The sequence below is a fragment of the Engraulis encrasicolus genome, chromosome 8 (assembly GCF_034702125.1).
Source record: "Engraulis encrasicolus isolate BLACKSEA-1 chromosome 8, IST_EnEncr_1.0, whole genome shotgun sequence".
NCBI lineage: Eukaryota > Metazoa > Chordata > Actinopteri > Clupeiformes > Engraulidae > Engraulis > Engraulis encrasicolus.
Genome location: NC_085864.1, coordinates 29,784,363 through 29,807,917, shown reverse-complemented (window position 1 = coordinate 29,807,917; position 23,555 = coordinate 29,784,363). Strand labels below are relative to the sequence as shown.

At 44.3% G+C, this 23,555-nt stretch overlaps 1 protein-coding gene across 1 annotated transcript in view; it reads right to left on the bottom strand.

The window, feature by feature from the left end:
* The window catches only part of caln1 (calneuron 1), an 86,080-nt gene that overhangs the window by 33,478 nt on the left and 29,047 nt on the right, over positions 1-23,555 (bottom strand). The window contains exon 4 of the mRNA XM_063204413.1: positions 19,057-19,169. Coding sequence (XP_063060483.1) covers positions 19,057-19,169 — 113 coding nt within the window. The remainder of the gene's footprint in view (positions 1-19,056; positions 19,170-23,555) is intronic.

Sequence of the window (23,555 nt, the reverse complement as noted above, 5' to 3'; positions counted from 1 at the left end):
TCCATGCATTGTTTGCTAAACAGAAAGCAAAGTCCTATAAACCGATTATGAAAATATCTTAACAACTAAGCGATTAGGATGATATGTGTGAGCAATGAATGTCATAGTAGATCAGAATCAACGAAACAGTTTTTATTTCCGTTCAAATCAAACGTAACAGATCACCTGAAATCAGTGGAAATCATTTAATTACACTCAATGTCAATCATGAAGTAACATTAACATGCCATCCTCATTGCCAGATATGGGACATGGTGTCGTGGTCTTATTGTTATGAGGATGATTGGTGTTTGTCCCGGCTGAGTATGGTGCTAGCGTCCCTGTCCTCCAAAAGCAATCACAGTCGACGGTGCCTGTGTGACTCGGAACGCGGAGCTTTACTGTCTTCATTGAGTGCCCGTCAAGAAAAGTACAACTTGGACCGATTTACAATGACCTCTAATGTGCTATGCACTGAGGCTCTCTGTCCAAACAAAAAACACAAGGCAGCTAACACCGGCCCGACATGTCCCAGACAAGTCAACAGAGATGGGAGTACAGCACAGCTCCCGGCAGCACAGCATGGGGCTGGGGTGGAATATAGAAGCGCAGGGCTGGACTGGGACCACAAACCAGCCCGGGCATTTTGGCATATACCATCCCCTCACCCGCACCCCCATACTACAATTATGATGGGCTCAGTCCACTACAGTGGTGTAGTCTACGTAAAACGCAGGTATATGGAGTATACCCACTTCCAAAATTCAGGGATTTCAGTATAGTAAGTGAAGATTTTCTTGCACACCTCCTTGGTCAGGTGCGTAGGAGTGGAACCCCAAAGTCACCAACGTTAGATCAAAGAAAGCTCCCGCACACTGTTCACATTTGCATGGTTTAATGCAACGTTTCGGTCTACTGACCTTCTTCAAGCAATTCAAACCCAGGGATTTCAGGGATTTCAGTATACCCACTTAAAATTGATTGATCCATTATTTAGAATGGCACAAATGTAAACAGTATACCCACTTCAAACAATGTTCAAATATACAGTATACCCACTACAAAAAAGTACACTACACCACTGGTCCACTGTATTAACCCCTTAAGACACGGCATTATAAATGAGCTGTTACCAGAATGGCAATGACCAAGTCGAAATGTATTACTAATGTACTGTCATAGTAGTGTAGTACTATAGTTAACTTTCAATGTCTATTACAGCGTGACACAGGAGGTACGGCGTGCATTAAGGGGCTACGGATACACTGATACACGGATACACTGATACACTGAGGGAAAATGTGGAACAAGCAAAAAAACAATCAACAGCATCGGCCCCTGATGACTGTCGGCCCACCGGGATAATTCCCTGTATGCCAGACTACCAGTCCAGCCTTGTAGAAGCGAGATGTGTTGGTGCCAAGTTACATTAACGCCACGTCACCACCTCCAGGCTAAGACGATGTAGTGTTCCTGAGAGGCTTGTACCTGGGACAAGGCCGAGCAAGATCACTGCGACATTACGGGCACACACAGAGCACAAAAAACAAATAATACCTTGTCTGTAATTATTGTTGGTCTGTTGTCAATGTGCTGTTATGCAGTCCTTTTTTCTTTGTTTTTGTTTGTTTGCGATTTTTACATTCGCTTGTCCCCTTCACGGTGCTGGTGATGGATCTTTGCAATACGAAAACTAAACTAAGAGAGGACATGGAAGGAGATAGAATGCAAAAGCTGGTAGTTAAGAGTGCAAAATAGCCTACATCAACATACTGACTGACTACTGACTGACTGACGATTTCTCTCTCTCTCTCTCTCTCTCTCTCTCGCACGCACGCGCACACCTTTCCAAGAATGAACTACTGGCGGATCTGAATTAAGTGAACAATTGGCCCTGCCCCGGGCCTTTCTGTAGGAAAAAGCTCAACCGAACAGCCTTGTCTGCCTTACTTATTAACACTGGGAACATTCATGGCCACAGCAAAGGTTTAATACATTCTTCAATATTGTGCTGTTCTCAAATACAAATCAACTTATTTCAGTTGCTAAGCAACTTCATCTAAAAGGCCAAAATCATGGCTGTCATGGGTAAGCAGTTAGGGCGTCAAACTTGTGGCCCAAAGGTTGCCTGTTCAACTCCCTACCCCCCAGGTTGGTGGGGGGAGTAATTAATCAGTGCACTACCCCATCCTCCTCCATGTCTAAGGTACCATTTACATGGTACAATCCTGCCACACTGCTCCCTTGAGGCGCCATTGGGGGCTACCCCCTTGCACGGATGAGGAATAAATGCAATTTCGTTGTGTGCAGTGTGCACTTATGTGTTGTGGAGTCCTGTGTCACAATGGCAATATGAGTTGGAGTTTCCCAGGTGGGCTTTCACTTTCACTTAAAATGTTTCCTGCTATTAGAGTTTCTCTGATCAGTTTGTATTCTTGTCCTGTTGCATTCTGAAAATTAGCCCAATTTAGCCCCTTTGTGAACCTGTAGTCCAGCAACAAAACTGTTGGATCTTGGCCAAAATCAGGTCCAGCCACAAGAGATCGAAACAAATGAAGCCTGCGGTTTTTCCCCAGACATGACAAAAAATGGAAATGCTCTCTACGGGGGCTGGCGCAGCACTCAAACGACCAAGGGAAAATTAACATGCAACACATTGCCTGGCTGGGAAATTAATCATTGTATGCAATCAGAATAAATTAGGTCATTTGGACTATGCCACATACAACATACAGTAACACACCACATTACATGTGAATTACATGCAGATAGAGATCCATTTCCTCTGTCAGATAAGTCATTATCATTAACACCTGTTAATCCAGATCTGATTATGCTACAATACGGCTAGAATGAGAATGATATACTCTAAGGTCTGTGGTATCCAAAGTATTCAATCTACATGTCTACGTATATCCACATATAGTAACTAAGTATAGCTTCACCTTTTGAGCTTTCCAACACACTGCGTAATTTACAATGACTAGGGGTGTAAATCACAGCCTCCATGACGATGTGATTTCGATGACGGTATCGATTTCTTAAAGCAGGGATTCGATTATTTTTGATACTTAAGAATTCCTCACGATACGATACGATTCTAATTTTTCCAATTACTTTTCCACTTCTATTATGTAATGGAGCTAGGGCATTAGACAGGGGCCAGCGATTCAATTATTTTCCTTACTTAATGTGATACTGTCACATTTTTGGAAATAAGCCTATTTTACACCTCCCTTTCAGTTAAATAATAGGGTTTTGCCGTTCTCCTGTACTTTCAACCGTTCTCTGGGTATGGCAGTGCAAATTTTACCTCCAAGCTAGCAGTTAACATTGAGTCCTATGAGACCGCCGGCTGGTCTCAATGTTAACTGCTTGGAGGTAAAATTTGCATTACTATACCCAGAGAACGGTTGAAAGTATAGGAGAACACTAAAACACTGTTATTTAACTCAAGGGGAGGTGTAAAATAAGCTTATTTCCAAAAACGGGACAATATCACTTTAAGAATGCCCCATGATATGATACGGTTCGATTAGTCGTCGGCCAAAGGATCGATGCATCGAAACAGTTAGATTATTATTTACACCTCTAATAATGACTGACCACTAAAGGGCAGATGATTTAAAAGGCTGACGGACACACATGAGTCTCCTTTAGCAAGAGAAGGAAACCCTGTTCCTCTCGGCTCACTAACACACAAAATCATTAAACCCCATCCATGAATTATGCATATCTTCCCTCGTACTCAATAACGGCCACGGCAGACAGACCCAGGAACGAAAAAACGGCCTGAGAGAGACACAGGATGAATAGAATTTGATGAAGCCTTGGCCCTTGAGCTATCGCTTGTTTAATTTGTTTTTTTGTATCTTTTTTTCTCTCAACTCAGAAAAAAACATAACAAAAGAGTGATGACAGAGTATCGCCAGGGATCGATACCTTAAGTGCCAACAAGTTCGTCCCATTTGAGCAAATAACGGACAAGGTGAAAGATTGCCTGCACGGGAGCGAGAGGAGAGCAGAGCTGAAGGTGCAGTGCATGGCGGATAAGTGAGACCTTAATGTGCTACATCTGACGATCCCTGTGAATAATCAGCGGGAACTGCCACACAATTAAAGCACCAAATTAAAAAGCCTTATAGAGACGCCGTGAATTAGGCGGCTGGATTTCACAGAGATAACCGTCACAATTGCATATATTTAAAGCATATATATTCTCTACCTTGCTTGCACATACCCTACCCACTCACGATTCCACCCGCAATTCACACACCCACGCTTTTTTCTCAGTCACACAGCCACACACACACATACATACACACACACCAGCCATGCGAAGCGCTGTGAAATTCCATTAGATAATCTAATAATGTAAGATGAATAAAACCAAGTTATTACACATTTTTCTCCCAGCTACTGTATGCTTCTCCACCAGCTCTGAGGCAACACATCTAAAGTGTGGGAGCATTGATAACACAAACGTTGAAGCCACACGCGGGTTAGTTATCTAGTCTAGTGGGACCATGACAACAGGGATTCAGGTTTGGTCTTCTGAGCCTCAGCCAGCCAAAAATGATCTCTTCATCATCATCATCACCATCATCATCATCGTCACACAGTACATTTTGGATAGTTCTTTCAACACTTGAACCTTCAAAACTTTACTGGTCATACTGAAAGTATTATCATGGCAAAATGTCACCATTTTTTTAGCTGTTAGATGATTATTCCAGGAAGATGCTGATGTCCTTATAGTTTTTTTTAAATCCTCCAAGCCATCAAACAGTGAGGCGCAGGGTGCGTAGTTTGTTTATCTCTGTTGGATCGTCTGTGTCTCTGTCCCTGTCCCATTCCGCAAACGTCGGCAAAGCAGTGCTGCTTGCGATGATAGTTTTTATTAAGTTTTTGGTTCAGAATAACCCAGCAGTTTGATAACCACGGCTGCACATTACAAATCCCCTCACCACTTTTATTCCTGCCTTTTTTGATTAACATTGGCCATTTCAATTAGTTGTTTGCGCAAGACTGCCATGAACAGATATTAATTATTTTTCATAACTTCACAAATTGAGCCGTTTACATAGCACTGTCCCATTCATCCAAGCATCCGAAGTAGCCTAGTGCTCAGTGGAGCTAGTTGTCTGGTTAGTGGATGCTAGCTGGACTGTTCTCTGCAAAGTCCGACACAGCTTTTTTTCGTGGTGAATCCGAACGGTGCGAGATTAATGGATGATCTCTGGTGGGGTGGCCTTTTCGCTGGCATGGTGGAACTGAACAGAAGACGATGACGGCATGCATTTAAAAATATATATATATTAATTGATTTCGACGAAACAGAAGGTTACCAGTAGGTCACTTTTTTAGATTCAGAAGCAGGCGGCGTTATCTTCGGATGGTTTGCGCGCATGTTGGTGTGGTGGTGAAATGCAGGCGATAGCCTACAAAGGTGTGGTTGTAGGGGGATTGGAAATGAGTTTTATTCATGATTATAGGCTATTAGCCCATTTATTATTATATTGTAGATCTCTTGTTTTAAGATTACTAGCCTACAGATATTAGGGTAGGCCTACGCCTAGTAGCCTAGTCTATGGTGAATGGCGTGAGAGACTGTCTTGGATAACTTATGGGATTTTTTTTTTTTTGGCCACTGAGGGAAAGGGAGCTCAGCTCCCTTTGGCTCCCACGTAATTCGAACACTGCTTCACGGTTAAGCGCATTGAATGGTTGATTATGATAATGTGCTATGCAAATATGTTTTGCTTAGTCGATTGATTTCTTGATTGATTGATGGGTCGATATCTGTATTGAATGCTGCAAAGGGCAATCTTTCAGCTTTCACCAAAGATAGTCAATAAATGGGAGACTAAGGCGGTGTTCCACGAACCTGTATCAGTAGTAAAGCAGGTTATAGTATATCATGTAATAGAAGATCCTGGATTCGGCCCTGCCGTGGCCAACCGGTAGGGCACTTGCCTGACATGCGGCTGAACCCCGGTTCGATTCCCGGCCCGGGTCCTTTGCCGACCCCTCCCCATCTCTCTCCCAATTCACCTCCTGTCCACCTCTCACAATGTCCTGTCAAATTTAAAAAAAGTCTACTACAAAAAGAAGACCCTGGATTCCCTCCTTCTTTTTCTGTGGCGGTGGAAAGGGAAATCCATAAATTCTTCAGCTCCTCTGGTCTGATGTCACATGGATTCTGGAAAAGTGCGGACTTGAATCGCCTCCACCTCATCCACAATCTCTGCTTTCACTCCAACAGAAAGTTGAGAGGATTCATGGCCAGATCACCTACTGCCGTACTGTACAGTAAATGAGGTGTTCAACCCTACAACTACAACCCAGGGACAACCACTCCACTATGTCCATTTTGAGACCATTTTGAAGTAAGGTCTGACTCAACTAGGGCTGGCCGATATGGAAAAAAAACTATATCACGATATGGATTACTTTATATCACGATAACGATATATATCACCATATAGCACAATTACATACGTTTTCAGTTATTCTCTTTATTTGCTCTTTATTTTTTCATGTCGCAAAACAACCTTTCTTTAAAATGGATCTTTTTATTCTTATTTTTACAGTTACATGAACTTATATTGTGTATTGTGACAACATGAAATGTAATTAAATGATATTCAATTATATAAAATTGATAAAATTACTATCACGATATAAACGATTTAGGAGAAAGGTCACGATATACACTTTTATATCACGATATATATCGTTATATTGCCCAGCCCTAGACTCAACAGGAGAATGATCTGAGAGTGCAGGCTGGGCTGCAACACCTTATGCCCCAGGCTGATCATTAACATCATGTTAAAACATCTAATGGAAATTCAAGCTCTGCCAGCCAGAGAAAAAGTCCACTTTTCTCTACAGACTGACAACCCCCTGAATTTAACTTCCTCGTTTTTTAATGTCAAAGTCTTGTAGGCATTTCCAAGTGCACCTCATTTTGTAAAGAGGGGGAAAAAATGTTCCAGGTTTGCCATCTTGTTATCAACGATATCAGCTCCACAAAAGATGACCAGATGTCCTACTTTGCATAGAGCAGTGAAGTCCTTTGTGAATAAAAGTTTGCACAGTCCTTAGAATTCTCTTTTTGATAATCTTGTTTTGAGTTTATTTTAATTACATTTGGCAGGTAGATGACGTTTCCAGTATAGTCCTCTGACCTTCTGTGCTTTTTCCATTTTCCTGAGATGATGCATTACTGTTTACTTTTTTATCAACTTTATTTTCTTATTCCCAGAAATAAAAAAGTAATATGTTTATATCTACCTCTTCCATACACAAGTCATCGGTACACAAGGCATTGACTTTTCATTTTTAGGTGCAATGCGAAAAGCAGGACCCTGTATACAAAATGTGTACCTGTCATGCTGCATAAATGTTTGTTAAAGATTTCCTGAATACATTTGTGTGCCTTTCAAGATGACAAACTGTTTTGTTGTTAAATCATATGAATTCATATAGCTGTGGCCTGTGAGTTTATGACCTAACTGATGCACCATGCGAGGAAGTGCCTGGAGGCATGAAGTTTATTATTCATTTGGGTTACATGTTATATCAAAGTTCCAGTCACCCTGTCAGCATTTGTAATGTGTCCTAAACTGCCCTGTGCAAAAACTTTTTGTCCCCTTCATTCCCTTTTGTAACACATGGCACACAACACTTCGACTTTCAAAGACACAAATTTATCATTATGTATATTTACATGTGGCCTCTTAGTGCAGATGGGGTCGCCGGCGGACCTATTCACTATTTGCTGAAAATACTCAACTACATCATAACAACATAGCTACGACAGTACCGAAAGCCTTGAGTAACAGATTGAGACAGCCATTACAATTTTGGTGACAGTAAGGTTATAACATAGGCTCTGCGTTAAGGGGTTAATATTACCACATTCTCCAGCACTATACTTATCATTATCTAGGAGTCACACAAGGTACTGTTAGATGTTTGCTGAGGTGAAACAACCTTGAGCTTGATTAACAAAAACAACAACAAAATGTTTTCTATATTCTCCCAATAAGCATCCCAAATGCTAGTGTTCTCAGGAAGACAGCTGAACAGCACTGAACTGCGGTACATTGGCCATTTTCCAAATTGCAAGTGGTCCTCAGCACAAATAAATTTAGCCTTAGCCTTAAATCGTAATGCCTGTCTTGATACCCCAAACATTAAGGTCCAGGGTGACCTACGTCTATAGCCTCTCAGCCTTGTGTTAAGTTTATTCTGGGCAGGATCCTCCCTATTGACAGAACGTCAGTCTCATTCTCACAAAGACTCAATGTCCTTCAAAGTCATGGCCTTTACTTTTTCAACTTAACATATTTTCCCTCGCACCTGACTAATTGCCAACAGCAACAAATCAAAAATCGAATCAACATTCTGAAGTTTTTGACACAGCACACAAGTGCACACTGCACACAACACATTTGCATGTATGCCTCACTCATGCAAGGGGGCAGCCCTCAATGGAACCCGAAAGGGTGCAGTGCTGCAGGACGGTACCATGCTCAGGGTACCTTAGTCATGGAGGCGGATGGGGGAGAGCACTGGTTAATTACTCCCCCCACTAACCTGGGTGGTCAGGAGTCGAACTGGCAACCTTTGGGCTACAAGTCTGCTGCCCTAACCGCTTACCCATTCTACAGAGCTTCTGACCTTGAGAGTGCCAAATCAAAGGCATGGCTGGAGCACTACAGACAAAAAAGCGTGATTTTACATATTGAGTGCAGCTTAGAGATACCAGACTTTAGTGCCTTTGAAAGAACATCTTTTGGAAATGTCAATGATAATGAGAAGGAGACCAGTTTTTATCTTTAAGATTTTATGGCCTCCCAATTTAGTAGATGAGACACAAGATGTACTTCAATACCAGTCCAATCTGGCCAAACAAATGATCTATGACGTCCAACTGAATGTGGAGGAATCACATTTGACTTATAATGGTCTTTCTGTAGAGTGCTTCTCAAAGTCAGACTTTTTAGAGCCCTTAAAATATTCATTCATTACAGCTACTTTCACCTTCACCCATTGTCTGCGATTCTTTCTAGTAATTTTCGTTTTCCTCTTCTTCACATATTCTCTGCGGTGTGTGTCTTGGACAATCTATCTGAGCACCTTAATCTAATTTATCCCTTCTTTTTTGCAACGCACGTCAACTTCTGTTGCGCTCCCTGCTCTGTTTACCATTTTGTTTACAAGTGCTAAGGTCATTAGTATTCAAAAACAAACACCCCCACCACCATGACATTCATATTTGATTCCTACTGGATATCCACTCTCTTTCAATCTGCCACCCGGCCGTCATCACACGTCTCACTAAATGGCACGTACACTGTAACTGTGCGGTGCGGTGGAGGCAGCTTGTCGGTTCTCATCATCAGCACACTCCATTTTACTCATCATGCCTCGTGGAACACAGTTTTCTAGTTGTGCTACATGCTTCTCATCTGATAACACTAATTACTGCTGTCTTGACATAATGTACGGTATGTAGAACGTGTGTATGCGTATGGCTAATAGTGCAAATTGAAGGTACTGTAATACTACTTTGAGAAAGAAGCGTTTTTTTCCAATCATCAACCACTGTCTTGACAACATTACTTTGAGAAAGAAGTGTTTTTTCCAATCATCAACCACTGTCTTGACAACATTACTTTGAGAGAGAAGCATTTTTTTTTCAATCATCAACCACTATCTTGATCATGTGTACGCAGAACATGTTTACGGTATGTGTAATAGTGGTTAAAATTATTGTGCTTTGAGAGAGCCGAGTTTTGACTTGTTTTTCTATCCTCAACCACTGCCTCAGAGGCAGTCAACTTCAGCATGGCCTCCACTCGGATCTATCCACCCTTGAGATCTGACCCTGAGGTCTGACTTAATGCCATTGGCTATTCATGAAGCACTGTGATTGGCTGAGCCCTATATTTGCATCTGGCAAACCTACAGTACCGTCCTCCCCAGCACTGTGCGTATGGGTGTTAAAAGACCACTGCAGTGTGATGGTTTTATTATCATTTTATTTCACTTATCTATTCTGATTACTAAATTATACCATGGAAAAAAAGCCCAAGGCTACGGCATATGAGATGAACATGCCGCATGTCAATCAGGTTTGCCCTGTTGTAGCTAATTAAGCTAGCCATTGAAATAACAGGCCTGGAGAGTGACAAATTGCTGAAAAATTCTTCTTCTGAAGGGGCTTTTGCAATGCTGTGTTCTTCATCTTTTGTCGTTCTACACCCAATTTGGCCAGAAGAGGCATAAATTGGATCTTTGAAGAAAGAAAAGCCCAGCAGTTATAAACACTTGGCTGCATTTTGTCAAAGCTTCAATTTAGCGAGGCTCCATCACTCTTTTCAGCAGGCTGTCAATTTACTCCACAAAATATTTCCGCCTGTAGACACATGCCAAAGCACCATCAATCATCCGTCCATTCTCTTTCCCTGTTGAGGCAAAACTACAATAAACCCCGCTAAGTACACAGTGATAAAGTTTATGCCTAAAAAGCAGGCCAAACACTAGCTAAATGGCTGAGAGGAGAGAATCTCTTAGCATCTAGTGTATACTTACAGTACTGTATATAGCTCTGTACTGTATGTACTGTATATAAGAAGTGTGGACATTAGTGGTGTGGATTGGCACTGCCCTCACGATCCGATTTGATCACGATTCGGGTGGTAGCGATCCGATTCGATTCGATTCGATGCAATTCGATCCGATACGATTCAATTATTCTACAATGTATTGCAATGCACTGCATTTCTACTGAAAGCAAAGCAAATGTTTCATCATGTTTCATGTTTCGTCATGATGAGGCAATACAAGTAGTCAGATACTGAGCAACAATTCATTGGCTGTTTTCTGGATCAGTCTGGATCAGTCTTGCTTTGCAATGCTTTGAAGTACTTTTATTTAATTTAACATTCATTTGCTCTCGAAATATCCACGGAAGTAATTGAAACTTAAAAAAATTGCCGCATCGATCCTGGATCGTCCATGCCCCGCATTGGATTGGATCGCCGAATCGATCATTGTTGACACCACTAGTGGACATGTCATGTACTATGTGGGTCAGGGACGTTTCAGCAGTAGCACACGTCAGCGTGGCGCAACGACAGCCAGTGCCACTATTGCATGGATTTTCAATGTTTGTTTATAGTGGACTATCTAAGAAACATATTCATTGCAGCATATTAACCACCAATTACTAATTCATTTATGGGCATTAGATGTCGTTGCACCTCCTGACGTCTGAACCCAAATAAAAGTCTTTGGCCCGTATATTGTAAATAATGGAAAATCATTGAGACTAAGAAAAAGGGGATGGAATACACTGTAGGTGTAGAGCATTGAAGAAACTCTGGAGTTGGCATCTACAGTATGCAACAGTACATAGACAAGGTCAACTTAATGACAATTTCAACCATGGATGTGAAAGTCAGCCACACGTGTGTGTATAGGGAACTCCGAGGATGTCAGGTCTTGGAGCATACTCGATATGCATGGCACATACTGCATGGCACACCTCCTGCTACTGATCTCAAGTGCACGCTCAATTTTCATGAAAATCAAAATCCTGCCGCCAGAGATGGGGAAAGCTCGTAAATATTTAATTAGGAGAAATGTATGAGTCAGTAAAGTCAAAGCGTCCACACTTTTTTATCCTTTCCTGAGCAACAGCAACATGCTTGAACTGATGTGTACTGTATGTGTGTGTTTGCACTCTACTTAACCACGTGTTAATGTACTGTACCTTTAGAAAAAAACTAACCCTACTTAGCATCTGCACTTGCTGTTCTGTATATTTCCTGTACAGTTTATTTCTACTAGTGATGCCGGCTATGATATTGTCCTCGAATGTAAGTGGCTTTGGTTAAAAAAGCATCTCCCATATGCAATGTAATGTAATGTAATGTAATGTAACAGCCTAGCTGTGGTTCATTTCCACCCAAGACAGCCGGTTTTCTGACCTGCGTCTCTGCCTGCTATACCGCCGCTGAGCAGCAAGGCAGCCAGACAGACTCCTCTGCCTCTCTGCAGCACAGCCCGGGGGTGACTCATAATACATCATTTGTTTAATATTTTAGCGACTGTAATAGTCCAGCAAAACTTCATGCATAAATGATATGGTGGCAATTTACATCTCCGTATCAATGGGACACGGGCACCAGTCCAAACGAACAGAGCTGAGGAAAGGAAAGGGAGGTAAAAAAAAAGACAAAAAAATGAGAGAAAAAGGAGGACTAGCATAAAGAGAGAGAGAGGGAGAGAAAAAGAGAGTAGCTGATACAGTGTCTGGAACAGATGGTGCAACAAACCGCACCTCATCCAGACCCAAATCTGACACAGAGACTAGACTGGCCCTTCCTGCGGAGGGGAAGTGGAGGGTGCAATTAAAAACTCAAGGTCGTGGGAGGGAGGGAGTAGTGTAGCAAAACCCTTCCAAGAACTAAAAAAAAATGCCCTTTTTGCTTCTCACTTTTTCTCACATTGAAATGCTAATCAGTGTTTTAGCTGGCTCCAGGTAAACTGCCGCACACCGTGCATGTATTCTCGTTTATTGTGTAGCGTTTTGTGACCGTTCATCACAAAGTGTGCTGTGAAGGAAATCACCATGTCATTAGCCAGATGTGGTAGGGTCTCTCTCACGCCTCAGTCTGATTAATAAAAGTGGAACAGAGATATAATAATTAACTGAGATGCGCATTAGCAAAACGGTGGTGCTGGGGGATTCATGGACAGATTTCTGGTCGTGCAACAGCGGACAAATGACCTGATCAGAACAGGACGGGAGAGTGGGAGAGAGAGAAAGGTAGAGATACTGAGAGAGAACGAGAAAGAGGAAGAGGAAGAGGAAGAGAAAGAAGGAGAAAGAACAAAAGAGGCCCTACTGTGGCCTAACGGTAGGGCACTCATTCGCTATGCAGCCAACCCGGGTTCAATTCCCAGCCCGGATCCTTTGCCGGCCCTTAACCGTCTCTCTCTCCCCCCTCACTTCCTGTCACCACCTTCACTGTCCTATCGTGAATAAAGTTTAAAAAAAGATATCTTAAGAAAGAAAGAAAGAAAGAAAGAAAGAAAGAAAGAAAGAAAGAACAAAAGAAAGAAAGGAAGAAAGGTTGAGAGATAGAAGGAAAAACAAAAGAATGAGAATAAAGAACAAGAGAGAAGTCAGGTGGAGGTGAATAAAAGAGTAGGAGTAGGCAGCTGGGTGCGCTGGGTGTGTGTGGAGGAGATTCCACTTCCTTGTAGAAGGTCCCCCAGAGGATTGTGGGAGAGGGTGAACTTAAGATCTGGGAAGCGTGTGAAGATGCAAGACACGTTACGAGGTGAAACACGGCATGGTGTGCTGCTCGGAGTGCCTGACGGGAGGTACGCACTCACTAGTGAAAACGCACGCACGCATGCACTCACGCACACACAAAGATGCACACGCGCGCACACACACACACGCACAAAGAGAAACACACACACACACACACACACACACACACACACACACACACACACACACACACACACACACACACACACACACACACACACACACACACACACACACACACACACACGCCCTCACAGACAACCACTGCAGTTGCAGATGCACCACATGCACACAGAGAGGAACATGCAGACACAGGCCACAGGCAGCCCCCTGATGAAAACACACACACACACAGTCTACAAACACACACGCACACACACACACTGTTTTTAAACTTACACACACATTAGACACGCTGTCTTCAAATGCACACACAGACACACTGTCTTCAAACACACACACAAGACACAGACACAGACACAGACACACACACACTGTCTTTAAATGCACACACACATTGACACGCTGTCTTCACACACACACACACACACACACACACACACACACACACACACACACACACACACACACACACACACACACACACACACACACACACACACACACACACACACACACACACAAACACACACCGTCTTTAAACGCACACACACATAGACACGGTGTCTTCCAATGTTCAAATGCACACACACACACAGGGTCTTTACACACACACACACACACACGGGGGGGGGGGGGGGGGGGGGGGTGACAGAGAGAGAAACAAACACAGGCTGGAGCGAGCAAGATGAAGAGAACCAAAGAAGAAGAAAAAAAAGACCATGAGGAGAGTCACCATCTAGTCCATGTTGGAATAAAAACCCCAACCTCGCCAGTCTGTATTGGGTGGTCCTGATCGGGTCATCCCTATGTTCCCTGGGTCCTATGTTCCCTTTTCAAAAAAGGGTTCTATGTTGCCTGGCACACCAACTAATTCACTATAAAATGATATAGATTCTACTGTATGTTCCCTGCTGCTTCTATGTAGACTGCTGCCAAATGGCGAGTGCGGGTTGTTGTTAGGGTTGGGGTTAGGCTGCCACCGTGCACAAACTTGACATGAATTACGCAGGGCAACCGTTCGTGCAAGAAATATCCTGGGCCTTATCCCCTTGTCAGATATAATGCGGGGAACATAGGACCCTTTTTCAGAAAAAGAGTCCTAAGTTTCCCAGTCCCATACAAAGACCGGGGAACATAGGACCAGGGGATCATAGGACCCGGGGAACATAGGACCCGGGGAACATAGGACCCGGGAAACATAGGTACGCTCCCGTCCTGCTGCATGTGACTAAATCCAGTCTCTGACGGGGGACTGAGTGGGGTACAGCTAGCCTGATTATCATCGACTTTCAAATCTCTTGGAGACTTGGTCTGACCAAGAGCATAACAATTAACATTTCCCAAACGACATGGTTTACCCACCTCCCTTGGTTTGCTAATGATTGTTTGCCTGCTGACAAAGTGGGAGGAGTTCCCTATTTTTCGGGAGCTCAGAAAGTACTTGCATTGCTGTTGACGTGACAGCAGTCTGCAATCGTAATCGTAGCAATGCTGAAGGTGTTGCGTCACTAGGAGGGCCTGGCTAGGGTACAGCCTCCTGTGGTCCCCTTAGCGTCACTAGGAGGGCCTGGCTAGGGTACAGCCTCCTGTGGTCCCCTTAGCCTCTGTCTTGAGGGCAGTGCGCCGGTTCATATGACAGCACAGCATTAATAACTTATCGGGTGAGTTAGGGCCACTTCACCTAACCTCGCCTTGCCTCTCCTCTCCTCGCCTCTCCTCTCCTCTCCTCACCTCGCCTCTCCTCTCCTCTCCTCGCCTCCCCTCGCCTCTCCCCTCCCCGCCTCTCCTCTCCCCACCTCTCCTCTCCTCGCCTCTCATTTCCTCACCTCGCCTCACCTCTCTTTGCCTCGCCTCTCCTCGCCTTTCCTCTCCTCTCCTCGCCTCTCCTCTCCCCTCCACTCATTCCCTCCCCTTCTCTCCTCTCCACTCCTCTCCTCTCCTCTTCTCTCCACTCCTGTCCTCGCCTCTCCCCTTCTCTCCTCTCCTCACTTCTCCCCTTCTCTCCACTCCTCTCCTCTCCTCTCCTCTTCTGTCTGCTCCGCTCCTCTCCTCTCCTCCTCTCTCCCCTCCTCTCCTCTCCACTCCTCTCCTCTCCTCTCCCCCGTTTCTCTCCTCTCCCCTCATCTCCTCTCCTCTCTCCTCCCTCCTCTCCTCTTCTCTCCCCCTCCTCTCCTCTCTCCTCTCATGTCCACACCTCTTCTCTCCTCCTCTCCTCTCCACTCCTCTCCTCTCCACTCCTCTCCTCTCCCCTTCTCTCCTCTCCTCTCCACTCCTCTCCTCTCCACTCCTCGCCTCTCCTCTCCTCGCCTCTCCCCTCCTCTCCTCTCCTCTCCTCTCCACTCCTCTCCTCTCCCCTCTTCTCCTCGCCTCTCCTCTCCCCTTCTCATCCCCTACTCTCCTCTCCTCTCCTCTCCTCTCCACTCTCTCTCTCCGCTCCTCTCCTCTCCTCTCCTCTCCTCTCCTCTCCTCGCCTCTCCCCTTCTCTCCTCTCCTCTCCTCTCCTCTCCTCTCCTCTCCTCTCCTCTGCACTCCTCTCCACTCCTCTCCTCGCCTGCTCTCACAGCAAATGAAGGGCGTGATGAGATGGAGGCAGTCTGACAGGAGCCTTCTCCGTCACCCCCGACAGAATAAATACTTAACGGCCAGCCTTACTCTCACAAGAAAAGTTTGTCGTCGTGGCCCGACCGTAATTTATAAAACATAATTAAACCCTCCGCTCCGACTCCTTCCGCTAGCTCATTGGCAGATTTTTTCGTTTCACTCTCCTGCTGATGCATCGTAATCAGGATCACCGCTGGCAACGCCAGAGGCGGCACAGTGGTTTATGGGCTATGATGCCCCCCATACAACCCATGGCATGACGAGTGATGAGTGTGTTCGTTAGTCATAAGTTAACACACACACTGTAGTGTATGTGGATAAACTAATTTATTTTTCGTTTGTTTTTTTTATGACACTGTAATTTATGTTGGAGGTTTTATTCCTTTTATTTTTGTTTAGCACCTGTATGTTTACGTTGACCTCTGACCTTGTTTTTCATTGATGGGCTGTTTTCATATATAAGCAATCGTGTGAGGGAGCTCACGCTGAAGAATTGAGAGACAAGTGTGTAGTAGATAGTCATCCTGTTCACTTTGAGCACGTGTTACCAAGCTAGTAAATAAAGGAGAAACACATGATCCGTCTTCCGGGGTATTTGCATATTTTTATGTAGATGCATGACACACATCAGATCATTTTAAGCTTTAAAATCAAGCTTCCACATCACGCATCCCGAACCATCTTGGGGTGTTGATCGCTGCTGCTTGGGGTTTGTGTGTGGCTGGGCAGCCTTACAGGGTCGGGACTGTACACAATCATCTAAAATTCATTGGCCTATAAAGCAAGTGCTCAGGGTTTGATTTGAATCCAAGGCATTGCCAGGACCAGTGGCAGCCGACAACGATTGATGGAGAGGACACGTCGTCAGTCCAGCGGAGCCCAACACCTCCATCCCGTGCTTTGTGTGCACCACACATCCCCACAGCACCAGTCTGTTTACAAGCTCTACTGCCTAGGCCTATGGGAAACACCCCCAGCATTACATAACACTACATTTAGCAGATGCATTTACCCAAAGCCAGCAGCACTTGCCCCTTCCCAAAACCATGAGAGTGTATGCTTGTACCTTAATCACGTTCAAAATAGTGGTGGATGGACCTTTGAACATGTAACGGGCAAATACAGAACTGTTATGAGGAGAAAAAAAACGGATAATATTAGTCCATTTAGGGGCCAAAGAATTGAGGCCCAAATCGATAGCTCACTAATCCATTTCTGGGAGGGAATAAAATAAAATAAACTGAGCCAGCGGATGGAGTGAGTCAGTAGATAAACGGCCCCAGACGATGGAGAGAGAGAACCCAGACAACAACAAGCAGCGGAGCAGTAGCAGGCAAGCCAAAGTCCCCTTTCCGCCAGCCTTGTCCCATTTCCCCATATCCCTCGAGAAGAATGAACACTACTGACCGAGTAACTATGGCAACATTTTCCGATCCTATCCAAATTCGAATCTGTCATCACACACTTGATATTCCATCAAAAAAACTCACACGCACATTGATGGGTCATTTGCTGTTAATCAAAGTGACATTAGCTTGGGAGCAAAATCGGGAGGCCAAATGGACCAAGTCTGAGGAGAGAGAAATAAATGCTGGGTAATAATCCCCTCAGTACGTCTCTTAAAAGCGCTATGCCAAATGACAATATAACTGGCGAAAAATGACAACGAGGCATTAAGGACCCGTTAAAAATGGAGAGCAAGCTGACACTCCCCCAAATCAGGAAGGAGGAAAAGAGGCTCCTTGTTATTCAAGTCAGGTCGACTCGAAAGAAAGAAAAGAAAAAAAAAGAAGTAAAGCTTGTTTTGCCAGTCAAGTGATTCATCTCACACAATGTATACAAAACTCATACAATTACAACAGATGAGTTTTTGGAGGAGCACACAGTAGTGGGCTCGTTCATCAAACAGCGCTCAAATGTAATTTTAATGCAATGAGGAGCCTGAGTGTTGAATCTCTCCGGACGGGGGTCCATCAGGGATAAAAAAAAGGGAAAGGAAGAGAGGAAGCCACTCTGCCACTCTCTCGTTCCTTTTTTAAAAATCTATCTCTTCCTTCTCTCACTGGCATCACGGTGGGCAGATGCAGACGTGTTCCGACAGCTCCTCCTCCCCAGAGGTCACACGAAGGTCACCGTTGACTGTTTTTGGCAACCGGCTCCATCATTTCCCGAAAGCATCAAAGGAGGAGGGAGGGAGGGAGGGAGGGAGGGAGAGCTTGTTGGACCTGGAGTTGTGACTCCAGGGATCTCCCCTTAAGGTCTCTACCCTCCGAGTGCCCTCCTATCCCCCCTTTCCCATCTCTCCCCTCTCCCCACCCACATACACATCCATCACAGCCGGTGTCAGCCCCATCCAGCCCACTGATCTATAGGTCTGCATTAGCACATCTGTCCGCTTGTCTGCCAAGGTCATTCCTGATCATCACGATAAAGGCAACAAGAAACGGGAGAGCCTTTTCCAATCTGGACTACCAAGGACCACCAAGAGCACTTGCTGCTACCAAAGAAAAATGATACAGGCTTTTAAGAGCCGAATCAAGAACGGCGAAGAATAAGAAAGCAGCCAGTGTTGGATCTCATCTGATCTGAAGTGAACCCTAGTCGTGATCTGAGAGACTCGTATCTCCAGCTTGTGTGAAACACAGAACCATCTGTAGTTCTCCCTGAATCCCTTCCTCGTCAGTGTTGCCAGATTGGGCGGTTTCCCGCCCAATTGGGCTGCTTAAGATGTCCGTCTGTGGGTAAAAATGACATTTTGCAGGTAAAAAAAACGCCCAATTTTTTGCCATAGAAATTAATAGAATTGGGCGGGATTTAGTGCTTCCAGGCGGGTTTTAAGCATTTTTTGGGCTGGAAATAATCAGCCTCATCTGGCAACCCTGCTCCCCGTGCCACCAGACCTGGCCCTCCCATCTGTGCACGCTGACAACTTTTTAATTGAGGCTCATAGAGAAAGTAAATGAGATTTGGGGCTTTACCTGGCCTCTTACCTGCCAGAAGATGCTGTCTATTGTGTGTCCCAGGAAGCTCTCTCTCGTCTCCGACGACAGCAGCTTTGGGCCCAGTATTGTCATGAACTCATCAAAGTCCACCTGGCCGTCACCTGGAGGAAAACAAAAAAAATAAACACTTCGATTTGTGTTAGGATTGTGGACAACATAAAAGACCTTTGTGTGTTTAAGACACAGGCCCTTTTAAAAATGTGTTGTGAGAATGGCAATGACCAAGTCAAGTATTACTATCATGTATAACTATAATATATTACTAAAATCTGTGTGTAATGGCGTAGTAGAGTGGTGCTATGGTAGTAAAGTTTTTTCAATGAACAGTACAACTTTGCAATGGCAGAGCGACGCGCATTTACTCCCAATGTTGATTTTTTTTGTCCGTCCATATTACCGAACACACCATAAGGAAATCATTCACGTAACTCATAAATTAACCAGAGCGTCTGTACATGATTAAATTCCACACAGAAACAGGATGATGGAGTGGCTAAAAGAAACAAGCCGTTGAGTCGAAACCTTTCAAACAGATTAATCAATAAGGCTGATTATTTCGCCGCGTCCCCAAATTTACAGCCAGGAAGGGAATATTAACGACCGCTGCCTTCCCCTGACACATGGGAGCTGCCAGGGTCTGATTTACGCTGATGCATGTTATGAGAATTCAACGCATGTCGTGATGCCGGAGAGAACAGAATGTTGTTGCCATGTGAACTCAATGGCTTCTTGAATTACGAGTCATGGTTTGCTGCTGTACTTACTACTGCGCGCACATATACTGTGTACCTCCACACTAAAAAGATCGACTACACTGCACTGGCTGAATAGAGAGCAGTGTTGTTGTCACCGCTCTCCTCAGAGCTGTGGCATTACGGGCTGTTTGACTTTGGCGTTTCGTAACTGACAAGCGACCTTGTCGAGGAAGTGCTGTCAAAGCAGGATGACTTAATTCACCTTCATGTTTCTCTCTAGAAGTCCCTACACACCCCTACACACACAGACACCCCTACACACACACACCCCTACACACACACACTCGCAACACACACACGGAGACACGTGCACGCGCACGCACGCACACACACACACACACACACACACACACACACACACAGGTGCGGAGTGGCCCACCTTTTCCCACCGGGAGAATTTTCCCCTTGGCGGCCCTCTTTAAAAAAACAAAACAAAAACAAAGCGAACAACATGGTTTCCTAACCAAAAAGACAAAAGCCACGAAATCTGCAGTCGTACTACATGTGGACATTAGTGTTGTCAAAATATCAACCTGAAGTGGAGAATTGTAGCCTACACCTTGATGAAATGCACAGCCAGTGGTGTAGTCTACGTAAAACGCAGATATACGCACCCATTTCAAAATTTCAGGGATTACAGTATACCCACTTAAAATTGATTGATCCATTATTTACAATAGCACAAATATATACAGTAGACTGTACACACATCAAAAAATGCTCAAATATACAGTATACCCACTTCAAAAAGTAGACTACACCACTGGAGCCATCATCACAGTCCAAAGCATTCATAGGCCTACTAGGTTAGGCTACATCACGCTACTGTTCCATGCAAATGTGCACTCCACTGTCATTTTGACAGTTTGAAATTGAAATATCGTTTAAGGAAGACAGGATGAGCATGGGCACAAAGTTTTGAGTGTGGGGATTTTTAGAAGAGTAGGCTTACAAAATATAGTATAGTAGCCTATAGCTTACAAAAACTCTGTCTACATTGTGCAATAAACCCACCATGCAGCAAATAAGCCAAACCTAATAGCTACTTCAAACCACAACCATAAGTCAACAAAATGTATAACCAAACGGTGTAGGCCTACCTTAAAACGCTGTCTTCGTCGCAGCAAATGTCTTTGTTTCTTGCAATCACTCTACTTTAATCCACAGCTTAGGCTACACACCCAGCACTGGTCACATCAGAATCTTGTGTGGTAATTATTTTGTTCCATTTCTTCAGACATAGGCTACATCCTAAATGTACCACATATAAATATATGTATGATAATAATATTATTTCGACTATAAGGAGATATACTGACGGTCTAACAAATCAAAACAAAACCCATTGCTTCTGTTAGGCGCAGTTCTCTTCCTTACCACTTGGTGGAGTCTGTTCGTAACCCAAGTCAATAACCACAGAGCAAGTGAATCTGGACTGGAAAGACTGTAAACTGTAACAGTCGTGTGGAAATCGGAAAATAAATCATAATTTATTAATATTTCCATCCTTTGGTAACCAATATACATATCACAGGTTCTTCAAATACTGAAAACGAAACTGTGTTACTAAGATCTTGTAAACTTCCGCGATCTACGGTGTATGAAAATTATCAGTAGAGAAGGGGTGTGGCCAATGTACTGTTTGACACCGTCAGTAAGGTATTGCCGTCTGGTATGCGGTATAGATACTGGCTAGTCAGTTGAATTGAAGTACAGGGAAGTGGAAGGTGGGAAGTTAGTGCTTATGAGTACAATGTTTAAACTTCAGGACTGATTAGGAACACAATGTGGCCGCATTGTTACATTTCACGGCCGCGGCCCACCGGGACAAGTCCCCGATCTCCCGACGGCCACTCCGCGCCTGCACACACACACACACACACACACACACGCACTCACAACACACACACACACACACACACACACACACTCACAACACACACACAGACACACCTTCTCCTCCACTCGTTACGCAAATGTTTGCTTGGCTCTAGTTGAGAGCCATTGATTGGGCCTTGCGTATGCATCCGAGCAGGTGACAATTACGGCGACCGGGCTGCCTGGCAGGGTTGTGATGGATGATGTCCACGGGGGTCTCAAGGGGGCGCCGGTCAAACACGACTAGCGTGATGAAGCAGAAAAGAGAAGAGCTACTGACACTGCCAGACAAACAACCATGGAACACTGTGTGCCGTCTTCCTGAGAATGAAATGGGTCTGTTCATGTCTATCACACTAACTTCCTTATGTCGAAAGTGAAGAAGACACAACAATCTAAGCAAACATGGAACACCGGGAAAATGCTGTGGGGTGACTTCCTGAGAATGAAATGGGTCTCGGTTCATGTCTATGGAATGCAACAGATTTCTCACTTCTTAATGCTGAAAGCAAAAAAGACACTACAATCTAAGTAAGCAAGGGGCGGCTCTGGATAAGTGCTGTCTGGTGTCTTCCAGAGAATCAAAATGCCTGTTCAGAGCAGCTTTCACAATTCTTAATGTTGAAAGCATAAAGATCTGCAGTCTAAAGACCGGATAAGCCAATGTGTGATGTCTACATCAGAATCAAATGGTCTATTAGTATCTATTGTGATAGATTTTAAACTTGATCACAATTGGTCGTGCATATTAAGAAGCTGATAAGAATGAAATAATACAAACATATGGAACCCTGTTGACACAACATTCTAAGCGAGGACCAAGGACAGCCACGTATTGGGCGGGACACTGTGGCGCAGCGCGTTAACACCCCACATATGGGCTTGCATGTCCATAGACCTGGGTTTGAGTCCGGCCTGGGGCCTTTGCCAGTCCTGTCCCATATCTCTCTCCCACTCTCTTCCTGTCATACTCTAACTTCCATGTATTGTGGAATGCCTTTATAAGACAGAGGATGACTTACTAAAGTACAGTAGATCTCTCGATTTGTAACTTTGAAAAGCTAAAACTCGCAATGCACATACATCGACGGATTTGACTTGAAATAACAAGGATTATTTGGTTTGAACAAACGCAATAGGATACCTTGTCAGGGGTTAAACTCTGCTTTAATGTTCACATCAATATGTACATCGGTGAGTTACAGTAATTAAGACCCTCTCTGATAACAACCACCAAAGGCAACCAAGGCAACCGCACTCAATACTGACCTTTACACACCAAAGAAAACACATTCAGTGGGGACAAAAAAAACATCATGCCGGCCCAGATATTATATTTTGTCATTACGGCCATTGAAGAAAATCAATTCAGAGTGGAGAGAGCGGCACAGTCTCACATCTCATCCTATAATAACAGCCTAACAATGGCGGATCAATTGCACACAAGGCCCCAGGGCAAAACACTTATCAGGCCCCCTATATGGCCTGACAAGATCATAATCGGGCCCCCAGCACCAATACAGGAGTGCCCTGGGCCCAGGGGCGAATGCCCCTGCTCGCCGTCTCTATAGCTCCGTTCCTGCAGCCTAACCAATATGAGCCATAACAAACTGTGGCGGTCAATCTGTGACTGCAAGGAATTCACCTCAGCTCCCCTCTAATGTCTTTTCAATGACGACTGAACTATCTTATTCCCACGCAGCACATGACGAAAGTTAAGTTTAAAAGGCAGACGCTTTATTGATCCCCAACAAGACGACCACAACACATCATTAGAAGAAGAAGACCAGAATGATCTATTCCTGTAAAACGGTGTCAGAGTAAAAAGCATTAACAAATCGTTTTCCTTTTTTT